This window comes from Podarcis gaigeae (genome assembly GCF_964106915.1).
Source record: "Podarcis gaigeae genome assembly, chromosome: 2".
Classification (NCBI taxonomy): Eukaryota; Metazoa; Chordata; class Lepidosauria; order Squamata; family Lacertidae; genus Podarcis; species Podarcis gaigeae.
This window is the reverse complement of record NC_139679.1, coordinates 81,830,016-81,846,975: the sequence shown is the minus strand read 5'-3', so window position 1 is coordinate 81,846,975 and position 16,960 is coordinate 81,830,016. Positions and strand designations below refer to the sequence as shown.

At 41.0% G+C, this 16,960-nt stretch overlaps 1 protein-coding gene across 6 annotated transcripts in view; it reads left to right on the top strand.

Moving 5' to 3' along the window:
- BICD2 (BICD cargo adaptor 2) overlaps positions 1 to 16,005 on the top strand; it is a 92,301-nt gene extending 76,296 nt beyond the window's left edge. For 2 of the 6 annotated variants that reach the window (XM_083727028.1, XM_083727027.1), the window contains 6 exons: positions 4,830 to 4,982; positions 5,326 to 5,778; positions 6,377 to 7,396; positions 7,695 to 7,846; positions 9,857 to 10,022; positions 13,655 to 16,005. In XM_083727028.1, coding sequence (XP_083583154.1) covers positions 4,830 to 4,982; positions 5,326 to 5,778; positions 6,377 to 7,396; positions 7,695 to 7,846; positions 9,857 to 10,022; positions 13,655 to 13,660 — 1,950 coding nt within the window. In that variant the 3' untranslated portion in view covers positions 13,661 to 16,005. Of the gene's footprint in view, positions 1 to 4,829; positions 4,983 to 5,325; positions 5,779 to 6,376; positions 7,397 to 7,694; positions 7,847 to 9,856 lie in introns of all 6 variants that reach the window. The other 4 variants (XM_083727026.1, XM_083727025.1, XM_083727024.1 and 1 more) reach the window with 2 other exon arrangements.
- The last annotated feature ends 955 nt before the right edge of the window (positions 16,006 to 16,960 follow it).

Here is a 16,960-nt window from a genome sequence, read left to right as displayed (position 1 = left end):
CAGATATTCTGTCAGGTTGCCCCCGCTCTGTGAGATCCTGTGTTAGGGAAGAAGCACATCGTCCTGGAAGTGTCACAAGCATTTAAGCAGCAAATTGTTGCAAGCAGGATTGGAAATGGAATCCTTGATCTTGCAAGTGACAATCGCCTTCCCTTCCCTAAGGCCTAGCAACTTAATTTTGGGCTCAGGAAGTAGATAGCAGATGATCCCAGGCCCAGCTGTAGGGTCTTCCCCTTGGCAGGAATGAAAAACAGAGTGTCAGGATCCTGCCTTTCTTCACTGGCAAGGAAAGAGACTCTGCCAGGGCTTGGGTCTGGCCACTGCTTTCACTTAGCTCAAGGTAAGCCATAGGGTTTTTGCAAATGTTCACTTGCAATGATGATAAAGGTTTGACTTCTGGGGTTAGCGATAAGCGATACGATGCCCCGAATTCCTAATTATCTCTTAACGTTCATTCATAAATCTAAAATGTATAACTAGCAGTCACATGCACAAATAGCTAGTTGCCAATGTAACACCATGTTAAGATGTGTCTTATCTCAAAGAGACCCTTTCCCTTTATTTTGTTATTGTTTTAGTGCAGTGTTTGGGAGACGTTTTCAGATCTTACCCACTTCCCCTCTTTAGTGCATTAATTCCTGCCAAACACTCTCTGCTGCAAAAGATCCTTTAATACCTTTTCCACTGTTTTGACTTTGAAATGTTATCTGGGTGGTGAAATATTTGTTGGTCTCGGCTCCAAACTACTTCCCCACCCCCTTTGAGATAAAATCAATTTCTGGACTTTTTGCACACAGGACATTAATGAGACATGGCAGCTGGTAGGCTCTGAAAGCCTGAAAGCAAGATTGGTAGCAACATGCAACATTGCCATGAACCAGCCGGTGCTGTAAGATGAACGCTGTGCTCCATCTGACTCCAAAAGGGACAGGCAGATCTGGTCACTCAAGAGTTTGTGACATTCGTTGCCCAAGAGGTGGCCCATATTCTAAATTTAGAGTCTAAATGAAGACCAAACAGCACAGTGAAATAAGTAAAGATTTTTTTATTTTATTTTTTGAATTATTGGTTTGAAATCATTTACAGTCCTCTTGGGAAATGTCAGTTTGAAATCCATTTATTTGTCTTACCAAAGCAATCTATAATGACTCTGTTTTTGAAAAGTAATGTCCATGAGCAGCTCCCTCTGTTCCGAACAAATTGCCTTGTGCTTTAACTTGCCATCAAGGCCTGAGATTTAGTTGCTAGCTGGGAATTGCAAGAAATGTGCAGTTAGCTTTCTATGGGTAGATTTAAGGTTTCTTGAAGTGGTAAGTCTTGAATTCATTTATGTCACCAAAACGTTGAGTATAGTGAGAATGCAATTCTTCACCCAGTAACACAACCAGATGTAAATGAATGGAAATTCACCAGCACAGTTACAACAATATTTGCCTGAAGTGTGTGTGTGTGTTAGAGCACTTATTCCTACTTAACATGTTATATGCATCTTATACATAGTGTCATGTGTCTTAGGTAAGCAGAAACACTTTGCCAATAATGTACCTTGTATTTGGAAATTTCAACAAGGTCTTGGCTCACTTATTTTGCTCCTTTAAAGTTTCTTGGCATGCAGTAAATTACACAGGGCACCATTTTCAAGATGGCGAAAACATTTATGTTAATTCCCTTCCTCACTCCAGAAATATCTGGATGTTTTAAAATTGTGATCCATCTATGCAAAATAGTCTTTCCTGGAACAACTGCAACAGGAAATTTACAGTTTGATATATTCATGGAGGAAAAAGAGATGTGTAGTTTTATTTTGAGTCTTCCAGAAATGTTATCTAAAATCACGTATGAACCTCTGTTTGGATTGAAAACATTTACTAAGCTTTTAGGCTTAGTTGTAATGGAAAACTTTAAATAAACCAGAGAGCAGAAAAGCAGGAGAGGGAGTGATTAAACAGCTGTAAAAATGTGTAGAAATAAAACAGCAGCTGTGTAGGAAAACATGATATTTTTAATTTCTGATGTTTGCTGGGAAAAGCTCTTATGGGAAGCGGTCATTTCTAATTCTTAAATTAATAAGTAATATCAATGTAGCAACAGGTTCTTCCAATCTCTTCAGTGAACACCTTTGAGACAGCCGAAGGCTGGCACAGTCTTACTGGGTCACTAGTTCTCATACCAGTAACAGGCAGCAGAAATGGGGGCAGGGAACGCAAACTGTGGCCTCCTCAGAGACATTCAGCTGCCTCTGGCCTTTCTGAGATGCAAGCCAGCTGTTCTTCCTTCTTCCATTACTAGACACACCACATGGAGACTGGTTTCACTATTTCTTAACCCTTTCTCCAAGCCCTCTTGAACAAAAACAATCTCGTTGCCGCAAGCCTTCTTCCCACGGTCCCAAGGGCTTTACGTGAAATTTACAGAGGCGTTACCCCACTAGATGACTGATAAGCAGTGGAAGGGATATGTGGAACTTCTCAACCACCCAGCAGCAATGAAATCCACCCCATCTCTTTCGCTGCCACTGCCTCCCAGACTCCACTTCCATGGAAAGTTTTTACTCACATCAGGAATAAAGGAGAGCGCCTTTTCCCGAGATAAGCAAGCACAGAAACAATTATTAAACTAAAACAAGTAAAGTTAATATGATGCGATTTGCTTAGAGAACAACACATTTTTAATGCGCAGTTTAAAAGCAAACAGATTTAGGGTTTAGGTTGTTAGGTGCAAACCTGTAATTTCTTTTGAATGGATATAGATTGTAAAAAAAAAGTTTATTATAAGAAACTTGTAAACATATGGATTGTCAAAAGTTTATTACAAAAAAGGACAATAAAAAAAGAAGTGCTAGTATTTTGGGACAGGGATCCACTAGAGCTGAGTGCCGTTCCTTGATTTTACTTCAGATTTGCTGGTCTGTGGCTATTCTGGCTTTGAGTGATGTGGGCAATGTGGTTTTGCACAGCCTTCTACATTCTTACTGGCTGCTCTGCTCAACGTTCCCCATTGAGCACTGTTGTCTCCCAGGACTCTGCATACCCAGCTGGATGGTGTGAACACTTTTTCCTGGCCGCCGCCGCCTCCTCCTCCTCTTTTTAACTGCAAAGTGATGCCAGGCAATGTACAAAGCATCTACAGCTGTGCTAGAGCTACATCATAGCCCTTGGTCAGCAGTGGGGAATGTCTGGCCTGCAGCCTTATTTCAGCCCTTCAGCCCTTTGCTTTTGGCCAGTGAGGCTGCTTTTAGCTAACCATGGTCACCTGTGTAGCCTTCACTTTTGGACCAGCCCACTGAGTAGGAATGCGTCTCTTGGACTAAAGAGGTTGCCCCGTAGAGGTTAAAGTGTGGAATTCTCATTTTCAGTCTTTCTCTACCTTAAATTTTAGATCTCTTCCAGGTACGCCTTGAATGAGGCTCTGTATGTTGTTACATAGCTCTGAAAGATGGGTTGTACTCTTTTCATTGACTGTATGTGTTGTAGGCGCAGTGAAGAAATTTGTTTTGCATTTGAAAGTGCTCTGACCTGATTTGCCAGTCGTGGACTTAAATGTCGATCAGAATGCAGCCATCAGTCATATCTCATACTTCTCTGAAATTTACAGTGTAGTTTCAAAACCTGCAAACAAAAATGCACATGCCCAGGGGGAAGATGCATGGAAATGCCTTTTGAAAATGCGTATTTTAGGGGTAACATGCATAAGATGTATTAAAAATGAGTACTGTTTAAATGTGATTTTTTAAAAATCCATGGAGCGAGGAGGGAACAGGCCTGTGATCGAGCACATGTGAAACTGATAACAGAACAGAAACAAGCTGATCCACCCTTGATATATTGTATGACTATGTGGTCAGCCCCCAGCTGTGCAAGTTGTGCTGCTCTATTTTCTTCTCCTGTGGGACCAGTATGACTGACTTGCATGGTTTAATCCCAGCCTGAGTGACAGCTATTGTTAGCTTTATTGGATTTGTTGCTCACGTTATTCGGCTTCTGTCCTAAACAACAAAAGGCTTTATTTCAGATTACGCTATTACCACAAACATGATTTCTTTGTAACCCTTCCTTTCTTACAAGTATCATTTTAACAATTGTGCTATGTTACTTACCAAGGCTGTCAAAACACACATACATACAGAATATGATGCAGGGGGCAGATGGGGAATGGAGGTAATATTTTAGGGCTGCAATCTGGGTATGTTGCAACTCACCAGTTGAAGACTTGTGGTCCACAACTTTCATTTTTGCCTCTTCTCCCTACGCTCCACCCTCCCAAATTGATGAGAACATTTAACAAACAATTTACATAAATCATGGATTCATAGGAGCGTCACAGGTCTATTGGCTTTCTTCTCTGTACTTAAATTGTATCTGACAGATGCTCCTTTACTCCACATTTTGAACCTCAAGAGAAAGCGACTGCACATTTTCTCTGGTCAATTTTGTTCTCTTTAATAAATAAAGAACAAGAGCCAGGCTTGCTTTTAAAAGCACTAGTTAGCATCCATCCTGATTCTACTAGGTCATGTTGTCTCCTCTTTATAGCAGCCTTTTAGAATGTTTAATGGCCACTTTAAAGAAATTGCTAAATGCGGACATACAGTTTTTAGATTAGCACTTGAAGCATATGGCCTTTTGAAAGGATGCTCCTTTTAAAAAAATAAATCAATTTCTACCCCTTAGGGACTTATACCCTTTATGGTGCTTCCTTTTCTGGGCAAGGGAAATGAGGAAGACGCATGGTTATTTTGTGAAACATCTGATGATTGATTACAATCTTTGAGACTGTTTTTGTGGCAGAAGCAAATTGTAGTCAAGTATTATTATTATTACCTGTTGCAGATAAATCAGAACGTGGAACTCCAGAGGGGTCGCTTGCGAGACGACATAAAGGAGTACAAATTCCGAGAAGCCCGTTTGCTGCAAGATTACACTGAGCTCGAGGAGGAGAACATCTGCCTTCAGAAGCAAGTGTCAGTCCTGAAGCAGAACCAGGTGGGTATTCAAATGGCCATATCTTGTTCTGGGGGGTGGGGGCGCTCAGATTCAGATTCAGTTGTGCTTGTGGAAAGCTTGTAGCTCTTCTCTGATGCCTCAGATTTTAGCCCTCTGAACCCCATGACTAAGAGCAGATGAAGTTTGGGGGCAGCAGTGTTTACCTGACCCTCCGATAGCAGGATTTGTGCTGCCTAACAAGAGGGAGAGAGGCAAGTTGGCCACATTGGCTCTGCTGGTGCATTTGCTGTATAGTGCTGATCCTTGTGTCCCCCTCTTCCTACTAGTAAGCAACGGTGAGCGTTTCCTGCTTTGCATTTTAGTGATACTTTCTGTGTCCTAGGTGGAATTTGAAGGGCTGAAACACGAAATCAAGAGGCTTGAAGAAGTTACAGAGTTCCTCAATAGCCAGCTGGAAGATGCCATAAGGTTAAAAGAGATATCTGAGCGCCAGCTTGAGGAGGCCTTGGAGACCCTGAAGACCGAACGAGAGCAGAAGAACAACCTTCGGAAGGAGCTGTCTCATTATATGAACATCAATGATTCCATGTACACGAGCCATTTGAACTTCTCTCTGGATGGGCTGAAGTTCAGCGATGAGACCACAGAGCCCAATAATGATGAAATTGTGAACGGCTTTGAGCAGAACTGCCTGAGTAAAATAAACAATGGCAATAATAAGGCATCGACGCCGAAGAAAAGCGAGAGCTTCCCTCCAGCGCCTAGTCTTGTGTCTGATCTCTTGAGTGAGTTGAATATATCTGAAATCCAGAAGCTGAAACAGCAGCTTATGCAGGTAAATCCTTGCTAACTGTGGCTGGAATTTGATTGTTCCGTCAGCGCAAGCATTTCTTATCGCCTGATGGAATGCTTTCTCCTCTTCTAGGCACTGTACTGGGGGTTACGCTGACCTGATTGGGGTGTGTGCAGGGCAATGAAAAGGGGGGAAGCCCTTTTGTACTAGTGAAACTTCCCACGGTGCAGCTATTTAGTTGAATCTGGCCCTATGTATCTGAAAATTAAGTATTTATCAAAAGCCATTTATGAACAAAGTGGTTCTTGATATTATTATTATTACCCATAGGCTCAATATCATAGCTTGTTCTGAAGCTGGTACCCAAGGTACAACTGTTAATTGAAGACTTCCTGGTTTGGTTGCTCACACCATGAAGGAAGGTTAAAGGTGTCTGTACACAGGATAATAGAATTGTAGGGTTGGAAGGGACCCTAAGGGTCATCATGTACAACTGGCTGTTTGTAACTAGTACTGGAGGTGCTGGAAGTTGAACCCAGGAATTTTATATACGCAAAGAATGAGCCATGTATCCTTTATGGCAGATGTTATAGTAGATGCACTTTCAGAAAGGGTAAACATTGCTTTTTATTCATTGTAGATGGAAAGAGAAAAAATGAATTTGTTGTCTACACTCCAAGAGTTTCAAAAGCAGCTGGAGAACACCCGAGGGGCTCTGTCTGAGCAGAATGAGAAGGTAGTCAGGCTCACCGAGAACCTCAGTGCCATGAAAAAGCTCCAGGTCAGCAAGGAGCGCCAGTCAGCTCTTGACAACGAAAAGGAGCGAGATAGCCACGAAGATGGAGATTATTATGAGGTTGACATCAATGGCCCAGAGATTCTGGAATGCAAGTACAAAGTGGCTGTGGCAGAGATTAGTGACTTAAAAGATGAGCTCAAAGGCCTAAAAGCCAAATATGAAGAGTGTGAATCCAAATACGAAGAGGAGAAGAGCAGGTATGAGACCGAATCTCAAGCTCTGACTGAAAAGATTACTTCATTGGAAAAATCTAGCAGGCAAGATAGAGAGCAGGTAGTTAGATTGGAGAAGGAACTCAAGAAAGTAAGTGATGTTGCTGGAGAAACACAGGGAAGCCTCAGCGTAGCTCAGGATGAGTTGGTCTCCTTCAGCGAGGAGTTAGCCAACTTGTACCATCATGTCTGCATGTGCAACAATGAAACTCCAAACCGGGTCATGCTGGATTACTACAAAGAGGGCAAAGGAGGCCGTACCAGTCCAGAGGGCAAAGGCCGCAAATCGCCCATCCTGCTCTCTAAAGGCTTGTTGTCAATAGACTTAGGAAAATCAGAAAGTGGGAGTGGGGACAGCAGTCCTTCGCCAGTGTCGTCTCTCCCGTCCCCAGTATCTGATCCCCGGAAGGAGCCCATGAACATTTACAACCTGATTGCCATAATCCGCGACCAGATCAAGCATCTGCAACAAGCGGTTGACAGAACGACAGAGTTGTCTCGGCAGCGGGTGACCACCCAGGAACTCGGGCCGGTAGTAGACAAAGACAAAGAGGCTCTAATGGAGGAAATCCTGAAGCTGAAATCTCTGCTAAGCACCAAGAGGGAGCAGATAGCAACTCTGAGGACTGTCCTGAAGGCTAACAAACAGGTAAGCGGTCCTGTAATTTTACACAGCTTACGTTGTCAACAAAAGGGATTCATTAGACAAATGTTGATATACATCCATCCATGTAAATAATATTTTTAATAGTCTCTTCACACATGCACAATACACTAAGGTAGACGACTACCTTAGGGTACTTGTTGATGATTCTGTGTTCAGATCCTGGTAAAGGTTCCAAACAGGTGTGGAACTCTGATGTTCTTGGATGTTCTCCGTTTCTTAATTCTCTATAATCCCATTAACTGTGACTATTTTCTTTTGCTGTTTTCGGCAAACTTTTAAGACAGCAGAAGTTGCTCTGGCCAACTTGAAAAGCAAGTATGAAAATGAAAAGGCCATGGTTACAGAGACCATGATGAAGCTGCGTAATGAGCTGAAGGCTTTAAAAGAAGATGCTGCTACCTTCTCTTCTCTGAGGGCCATGTTTGCTACCAGGTAAAATACATTGAAACGTCAGCAGAAGTTGGTAACGGGGGGAGCAAATAGAACTTGCTACAGTCCCAATGTACCCTGGGAAATGGACCGATACAAGTTTCCTCAGTGGCCATGTTTGGTGTTAGCACCGTGGACCATAGTCAGATGAATTAGCTTGTGCTCCTTCACTCCTTGAGCAGAGTAACAAACCACAGAACTGGTAGCTTAGCTTTATATCCAAAGCAGCACTCCTGGTTTGTCCCCCCCCCAAAAAAAAAAGTAGCTTTCCAGTCATGGTTGGTTTGGTAGAAGCAAATTGTCAGAGCTGGTTTGAACACCACATGAAGTCAACTGCTCCATGGTTTCTTTTCCCCACTCAAGGAAAGGAAGAGTGAAGCAGGGAGGGCTTGAGCTTAATGCATAAGCACTTAGCTTGTGCACAAGGTAATCTACCTACTCCATGGTTTATTATGGCAGGAGTCACATCTCAACATGGCCAATGAAGTGTGTGTGTGTGTGTGTGTGAGAGAGAGAGAGAGAGAGAGAGAGAGAGAGAGAGAGAAATTATATTGCACACTAAGGATACAAATCTATACTAGAGAGTAAGTCCCATTGAACACCATGACATCCAAGTTCACGTGCATAAGATCGTGCTGCTAAATACACACTTTTTTCTGATTTTACACAAAAGTAAGGCCTTCAAAAATGTTACACTTGCTCAGCCTGCAACACACACATACAGAATCCCAGCAGTTGAATTTGTGTCCTTTTTACCATATGAAAGCAAGAAGGTTCTAGTCCAACAATGGCAGTCATGTGTGTGCACATGTCCATGTGTGCACATGGGATACCTAGCTTAAATAGCACTGGAAGTCATGCACAGCAATCTGTAAGGTCTTTATCCAGCACCAGAAGGCACAACATCTCTTTCCTAGCTGTTATGTTAGAGCTGCCTTTATGCTTACATAAAATGAATTAGGGATGCCTTCCAGCAAGGAAAAAGCAATAAATTGAAATTATGGTGTCCTGAACTAACAAATGAGGATGAGTAATGCAGAGCTACAGTATAGCTGTGGTTTTAAAATATCACAATAGTTCTGAATGCATGCCTAGGCTCTGAGGGGAAGGGCGCTCAGTGGTCGAGCATTTGTCTTGCCAGGTTCAGTCCCTGGCATCTCCAGATAGGGCTGGGTGAGGCTCTTGCCTGAAGCAAAAACCGGAAAGCTCAGTTGGTTAGAGCATGGTGCTGATAAGAAGAAGGTTGCAGGTTCGATCCCCGTATGGGACAGCTGTATATTCTTGCATCGCAGGGGGTTGGACTAGATGTTCCTCAGGGACCCTTCCAGCTCTACAACTCTGATTCTATCATTCCCCATTGCTGAAAATGTAAAATCACATACTTTATTCAGTTCTGTCTCCAGCCTTAAGAAAAAAACCCTCAGGCCTTTGTGAAGCAGAGAGCAGATGTGAATGGAAAGATGGTGTTCTTTTATATTAGCAATGCTGGAGATTTATATGAAGTGCCTAACCATATACAGAGTCAACAGATGCCGACTTGGTAATATTACCTATTGGTTGAAGGATATGTAACTCCTCAAATTACTGTGTGTGTTTGGGGGTTCACTTGCTAAAAGCACATGTCAACATCAAAATCTTGTGCTCTCTATGAAAACCTTGCATCTCATAGCCTTTGGGACACAGCAGTCTTGGAACTGATTAATCTTGATTACTTCTGAAAGTCATGAAAGCCATATGCTTCCATAATCGGTCAAACATGTAAGCCAGGAACTCGTGGATCTCAGTTATAGCAACCTTCTCAAGCTGAAAGATCTATTTTGCCCCTTCAGAGTCCCTAGAAGCTGCTGCAGCTGAGATCAGTATGCTCTCTTGACATGTAAGTGCCTGCTATCTGTACGAGTAGCCTGTCCTTTGTGAGTCCAAAGAATGTGTCTGAAAGTTAATACGTGAACCAACTCCTGGATGCTGGTAGCAAAAAAGCCGTGCTGCTTTAAAAGTTCTTTCTCATTGCAGGTGTGACGAGTACGTCACCCAGCTGGACGAAATGCAGCGCCAGCTTGCCGCGGCCGAAGACGAAAAGAAGACGCTGAACTCCTTGCTCCGTATGGCCATCCAGCAAAAGCTGGCTTTGACCCAGCGCCTTGAGCATCTTGAGCTGGACCATGAGCAGTCCAAAAGGGTGCGCACAAAATCTGCTTCCAAAGCCAAGAGTAGTAACCCCAGTGTAAGTCACATACGGTCATGCGGAGACAGATCCGAAGGATCTGTTCTTAATAACCAGGTGTTTTGCAGCGAGAAGTATAAGATCTATTGCGATTAAGAAGGCAAAAGAGAGAGAGAGGGGCCGTAAATATGCATCTGATGTTTGTGCTGTTTGAATGTCAGCATAAATCCCCACTATATTAATGTTGCGGTGGTGCGTGGCTTTGTACTAGTATGTTGTTAAACCATGTAATACAGGTTGTATTATAGTGGTCTTAACTGTAACTGATTCACAAGCATGGGGAGGGGGGATGCTGTTAACAAGCTAATGATGGAAAAGCACTTGGCTGTTTCCAGAAGGAGCGACTTTGGTTTTGCTGTTTATCGGTAAGTGTTAAAGGTGCAGGCCAGGTGTACGACGCCTGGCGTTACTAACTGTAGCTTGTCTAGCGCAGATGTGATCCTTTCCCCTGGGTTCTAAGCAGTTTTTCAAACAATGGAGATAATTTCATTGGCAAGAGCCATCTCCTTGTTTAATACGCCTGCAAAGTGGTGAAATGCAGTGCTTAAAAATTAGATGTGTAATGTTGGGTGTAAAGAAATCTGTGTTTTGAACCAGAAACTAATCTAAATTAAATCTGCTATAGCAGGTAGTTGCTTTCATTCTTACCACTTAGCAAAAGCCAAAAAAAGCTTTCTTATAAGCTGTTAAGAGCTAGGACAACCTAGGAGGAAGGATACCTTCTGAAATTCCTGGGTTTCATTCCTTGCTTCGCTTCAGAGGGTTAACCTGTTGAAAATTGCACAGTTATAAAAGAGAGAGAGAGAGAGAGAGAGAGAGAGAGAGAAGATTCTGGAACGCAGCTTTACACTAAAAGAAAGCAAAATTAGGATCTCAATGTTTCAGAACAGTTATGTTGTGGGACAGTACCATATACTACAAAGATTTCTGTAGTATCATGTTGTTGTTGCTTCTGGCAGTGTAATTTGCCAGGAAGAAGGTGCATTACATATTGGGCACCGTCCAGCCAAAGTTAGTCTAACTTTAAATCTCCTTGATTTTCATTGAGAAAGTTAAACAAGTGTTTAACTCTCTTTTGTTTCAATCAATGAGATTTTAAAGCACGTAAGGTCATGCTCATTATTACTATATCTGCACCGTATACGTGTACAGAATTAATAGGAATGTGTTCTAGTATTGTCAAGTTGCAATGCATTTCTCCTTAACTGTCAGTATTAAGGCTTAATAGGATAGTATTACAGAGCTCTGTCTTTTGTTCAAGCAAAAAAGGAAAAAAAGATGAAATAAAATTGCATTTTTAATGCAAGCACACATTTCACAGGGCTCTACATTCTAGGCACAGGAAATAAAAAAATAACCAGTTTATTCTTGTTTTTACATAATTATGAAGTAGGTTAGTAAATGCATATTCATCTATAAAAAAGATGATTTGTCCATTATTGAACTTTTAAGGGGCCTTTTTGGCCACTTAATTTCAATAAGTTTGATAATATTTGTTTTTTTTAAAAAGTGTACTTCATAATTGGTGCCTATAGAAATTGTAATGATACAAGACTGGGAGTGGGGAATGATGCTTTTTAAATTGTGATAAATTTAAGGAGCACAACAAGGCACATTTTTGTAAAGAAAAAGAAACAAAACAATTCAAAAGTGCCTAGCCTCAAACTTTATTTTAATGTAAAGCCCTGTTCATTTTGTACTCTTTTCAAATAACTTTGTATGCTTAGAATACTACTAAGAAGTAATGCAGGACAGCACAGCTGTGTCCACTGACCGTAGTAACATTCCCCTCCTCCCAAAGCCATGCTATAATAATAACAGTGATCTTAGTGTTGTTACTGCCTCATCTTACATTATTCTTTCTAGATGATTAGCAGCTTGCTTCCTCTGTATTGCCGCTCTGCCTATAAAGGAGTTAGGAGATATAGCAGTGTTACTGTAATGTAATAAGGGGAGTGTTCCCTGTTTTCCTGGCAGAAGGAAGCAGAGTGGTGCTTGGATCCCTCAAGAGATTAGGAACAAAAACAAATTGCAAAAAATTGCAAGGAGGAAAAAAAATTAAACAGAGAACCCGGCAGCTAGAAATCACACAATTGACATTACATCTGCTGATGTATAAACAATTCTTAATGATCCAGTTTTAATGTATTGCTGAAGAATCAGCAAACACAATATTTAAAAAAAAAAAATTGGTGTCAGCACCGCAAGCCTCATACACCTCACTTTATTACTACATTTGCAGAAAACACAGCCTATTCTCCTGATTTTGAGCTTTAATAGCAGGCTTTGATATTTTTAGAAGCAGAACACCTTTTAGCAAATGTTCAGTCCTGCTTTTCTCCTCTTTGATGCACAATAATCCAAAAGGCCTTTTGAACCCACCCCTTTTGAAACAAAATGCCTTGGGAATAACTAGGCATTTAGAATATGGAACTATTTTGCTCCATTAGTAGCAGTGGTTGCTATTGCTTTCACATTGATGGGGAGCTGATAATAACCTTTCTAAATATATCCTTTTCTCTGGTGGTGCTTGTAACACAAGAATACTCAGGTGGGGGTGGGGGGGGAAGAAAAGGAAGTTTTATGGAATCGATAGCATTGGCAAGTTTTCAAGTTCACTGAAATGAAATAGGGAAGTCTCAGTGTTTGTGAGATGGTGACAGTGTCTATGAGTGTCTGTTCATGTTGCTCAAGACAGCACATTTACAGTTTTCAGCTGGCTTACTAACAATTTCCATGGTGATCTCTATGGCTGTTTTACGACCACAAAGGCTTTGCACCCTTTTACATCTGGAGTATTCAGAGTCGCTGTGCCTAGCTAGCAGACTTGCGTTCCGGAGCAGCCCAGAAGCACTCTGACATTTGTCAGTTTGCTGTGCCCGGATTGGTTTTAAACTTGCTAGGAAGAGGAACTCTGAATAATCCCCATGTCATTTTCTTCTTCTTGTGTGTAAGCTTTGATAAAAGATGTTTGGGACAGGTTTTAACCTGTTGTGCTACCGGCTTCCTCAGACTAACTCCTGCTAAATCAGTGTCTCGGTTTTTTGTATTTAAAAAATGCTCTTTTTTTTGCTCTTGTTGAGTTGGGATACAGCATGGAAAACATACTAAGCCATCACCTACCTCTACAAAGCAGGACTTTTCTCCTGGATGACTTCCTGTTCTGTTCATTGGCTGGCATGATACACTGACTGAGCTGCATGTTTCCGGAGGGGCTGCGCTATGCTTCATTGATAAGTTCTCTCGCGTACTCACCGCTGCCTACTTACTGCTTGAGTAGCATATTGATTCAGGACTTGTAAGGAACTTTTCTTCCTGCACAGCTTTTGCTAACAGTGTGCGTCAGAGCATTGTTCCAGATGCTTGAAAAGCACACCTGAGCTGCATCGACTGCTTTACCTTAGAAGACTAACAGGTTCCCCTCAGCTGACTAATGTGCGATGGAGCTCTTGCAGCACACCCCTGTGTGTATTTGAAGTTTTCCGTTCTTGAGTTGAAGAATAATGACCAGGGTTTTTTCTTTTCTTTTTTTCATTTCTAATGTTTTTTTGTGTTCTTTTTCTTTCCCCCCACTTTCCACTTTCCAGCTGTAGAGTAGCTCCCGGAGAAGCCTATTGAAACTGTGCAACTTCGTATCTTAGCCTGTGTCGTTGTGGTTAGAAGTGGCGGTAGCCTGTTGCACAAAGAATGGAAACCATTGACCATGAACCTCTCTTTCCTCCCCCCCCTAAAAAAGGCAAAAACCACATAATTTTTAATATGCAACGTGCATTGTTGGGTATTCTTCCCCCTCGCTTTCAACCATCTTATTTTCTTTTTGGCATATTATGTCTGGATACAAACAAACAAAGCTTTATCCTTTTAAGTGCTGCTGCAGGAAGAAAACTTACAAATGCTGAAGAAACCTACTTCATCATCTGATAATTGCCATGGTAGCTTATTATGGCCTATTAGAAAGGTTCACATGGGTATTATTATTATTAATTATTATTATTTTGTAACTGTCATTATAGAACATTCATGTAAAACAACAACAACAACCAACAATGGTCTGATTGTTTAAACCTGTGCACTTTTAATATTTTGCTATTTACTTTAACGTCTTTTTATTCTTTTTTTGTAGAAGAGTTTATATGAAAAGGGGGGTGGGGAAAATCCAGTGACTTATGCGCATAGTCTCTCTCCATTTTGGACTTGTGCTTGCTGTTTTCCCATCCGCATGTGGCAGAGTTTTATACGATATTGTTTTGCTCTACGCTGTGTTTAGAAAAGAACTTCCAACACAAGCCAGGAGTTCTGCTAAACTGTATATGTGCTGTGCACCAGCAGCTTTTTTCTTTCTTTCTTTCTTATAAAATGTTAAGCTTTATCTGTTTTAAATTACTGATTTTTAACTGCCATGTTAATTGAGAAATCCAGGGTATTCAAATTCTGGGGTTTTTTCATATTGTATTATTATTCTTAGGAATAGTTCAATGTAACAAGAAGAAAACTTGACTTTGCTCTGGTTAAAACAGTTATAGGCACTTGAAAAGAAATATTAGTGTTACCTATAAATTCCAGAATGTCTGGGTTTTAGGAAAATCTTAATGGTGTATGATTGGTTAACAGAATTTTATACAACTATTATACCACTTAAATTCCAAATTGGAATTGTTTTTGTTACTACTTTGTTTTATTGTGCCAAATTGTGGTACATTTTAGAAAGACAAATTCTAAAGTTGTCAGTGCTAGGGTGTTCTATTTCAGCGCCTTTTTGTGATTTAATTGTTGCCAGTAGTGCCTTTCATAATTTTAAAGGGAGAAGCCTAGGCTAGCTTAGTCTGTTCGAAAAGAAAGGAACCACGGCTTTGGAACCTAGTCACAATGTGGAGCAATAAGTGCAAACTCCCCTGCCGCACATTTTTTTTTTTAATGGGTAGACCTACTATAGAGATGATATATGCGCAAATTGTAAAAAATTCTGTTAGTCAATGATACTTCATCATGCAAATTCAGGGGCATAGAAGAAAAGAACAAGCAGACAACTATTAAAAGACAAAGAAGAAGAAAAGAAACACCCCAAAATATACTTTGCGAACCAAACGAACTTTATTGAACAAAATAAGAAGCAAGATGTATTAACACATTTGTGGTTGCAGTACAGAGGTTGTTTTGGGAATATTGGTGTTCTGGTAGCTTTGTATGGTGGTGGATCAGTTAACCATAGTATTGTTTGCAAATGTGGAGAAGAAGAAGAAGAACAATGCATTTAATATTTTTTTCTCTTGCATGTTGTATCTAATCCATTGTGATTTCAGGAAACAGAAACTGAGATGTGCATCAACAAAGATGGACCTACTGGTGCTATTTGTTGAGGGTAACTTTGAATGATCAAATTTGGTACTTTTCAGGGGAGGAGAAACCACCTTCCTTTAAAAAGAAAAGAAAAGAAAAAAAAGAGTAGAAATTGTAATAATAAATGACATGGGGAAAAGATTTCTGTTTGCTGGAAGAAACTTTATTATTCCTAGAGGTGGGGACATATATTTTCATCTTTTTTTTGGTTACAGTATTGATTCATAAGTGGTATGATTACATTTTAAAATTACATCTCTATGTGGGTATTTATTTGAAATGTCAAAGTACTGTATTATGTTTTTACGTGCATTATCTTTTAGTGGTGGATTGGTCTTCGTTTCATTGTCATATGCATGTACTCTTGCCAAGTAACCTTTACACAGACTTGGGGGGAAAGGAAGCTAATATAATTGCTTAAAAGGAAGATGTGAAACTGATTAAGGTACAGCTCTTGTGTTAATTTGATAATTTTAGGAGGTGTAGAAGACAAAAACAAATTAATTCCAAATTAATCCAAAAAGAGTGCATGTTGTGTAGGAAAGCAATCTACCTGTGTAAAGGTAGTCATATTGGCAGTATCAATAAAGGAGAAAGAAGAGTTTCTGGCTGGTTTGTTCTTGAATTGCACCACTTTTGTTTGCTGAAGTATTTCTAGACCTATTAACAGTATTAATGTACGAAGTCCTGACACATGTAGGCATGAGTCAGTCAAAGTTAATCACTTTTGAATCCCTTTTATTTCAATGGGAGAGGTTGAAACGTGTGTGTATAACACTCCCATTGAAATTAACAAGACTTAGAATGGCTTCCATCCTGCTTTTAGATGTACATCCAGGACTGGCACAAGACATTTTGAGGCCTGAAGCGAAGGACAAGATGGTGCCCCCGCAAGGCACATACAGAAACCAATTGGACTGACAGTTGAGCTTTATTCCAGTACTGGTGAAAGGCCAGTGTTTTCCACTGCACTTGAGGGCAGCAGGCTAGCATAGGGGGTACAACACAGGCAACATGGCACTCACAGCTCCGGCCACTCCCCACACCTCATCATCTGCCGCCTGAGGCAGTTGGCTCACTCTGCCTCATCATAGGGCTAGCTCTGTGCACACCAATGATTCTTGAAGTGGGCTCCATGCTGCTCTTGGGATCTTTAATGAAGATGATTGCATGCTACCGACAGAATGACATTTCCTTCAAGTACCGTGCTCAGCAATGATCGAACAGAGAACCAATATTGGTGTACTTGCTCTGGAGAGCCAGCAATAGCCACACCTGTTGAAAGGGGAGGAGCTTGAAACTCTTCAGAACATGTCAAATTTTGTTTACTCAAAGCAGGATATGCTTGTTGGCTGGTATCCATTCATTCAACCGAGATTATTCATGGCCAAATGATAGGCAATACTTGCATGAGATATGGTAATTGGTTCCAGGAATCAACTAGGTAAGTAGAGTCTCCTGTCTGTGGGTGGCACATGTTTGGATTACCTGTGGCTTGCACTTCTGAGATGCCCCTGCTACCACAATGAAACTCTCATTACTCAGAGCAAAAGCAA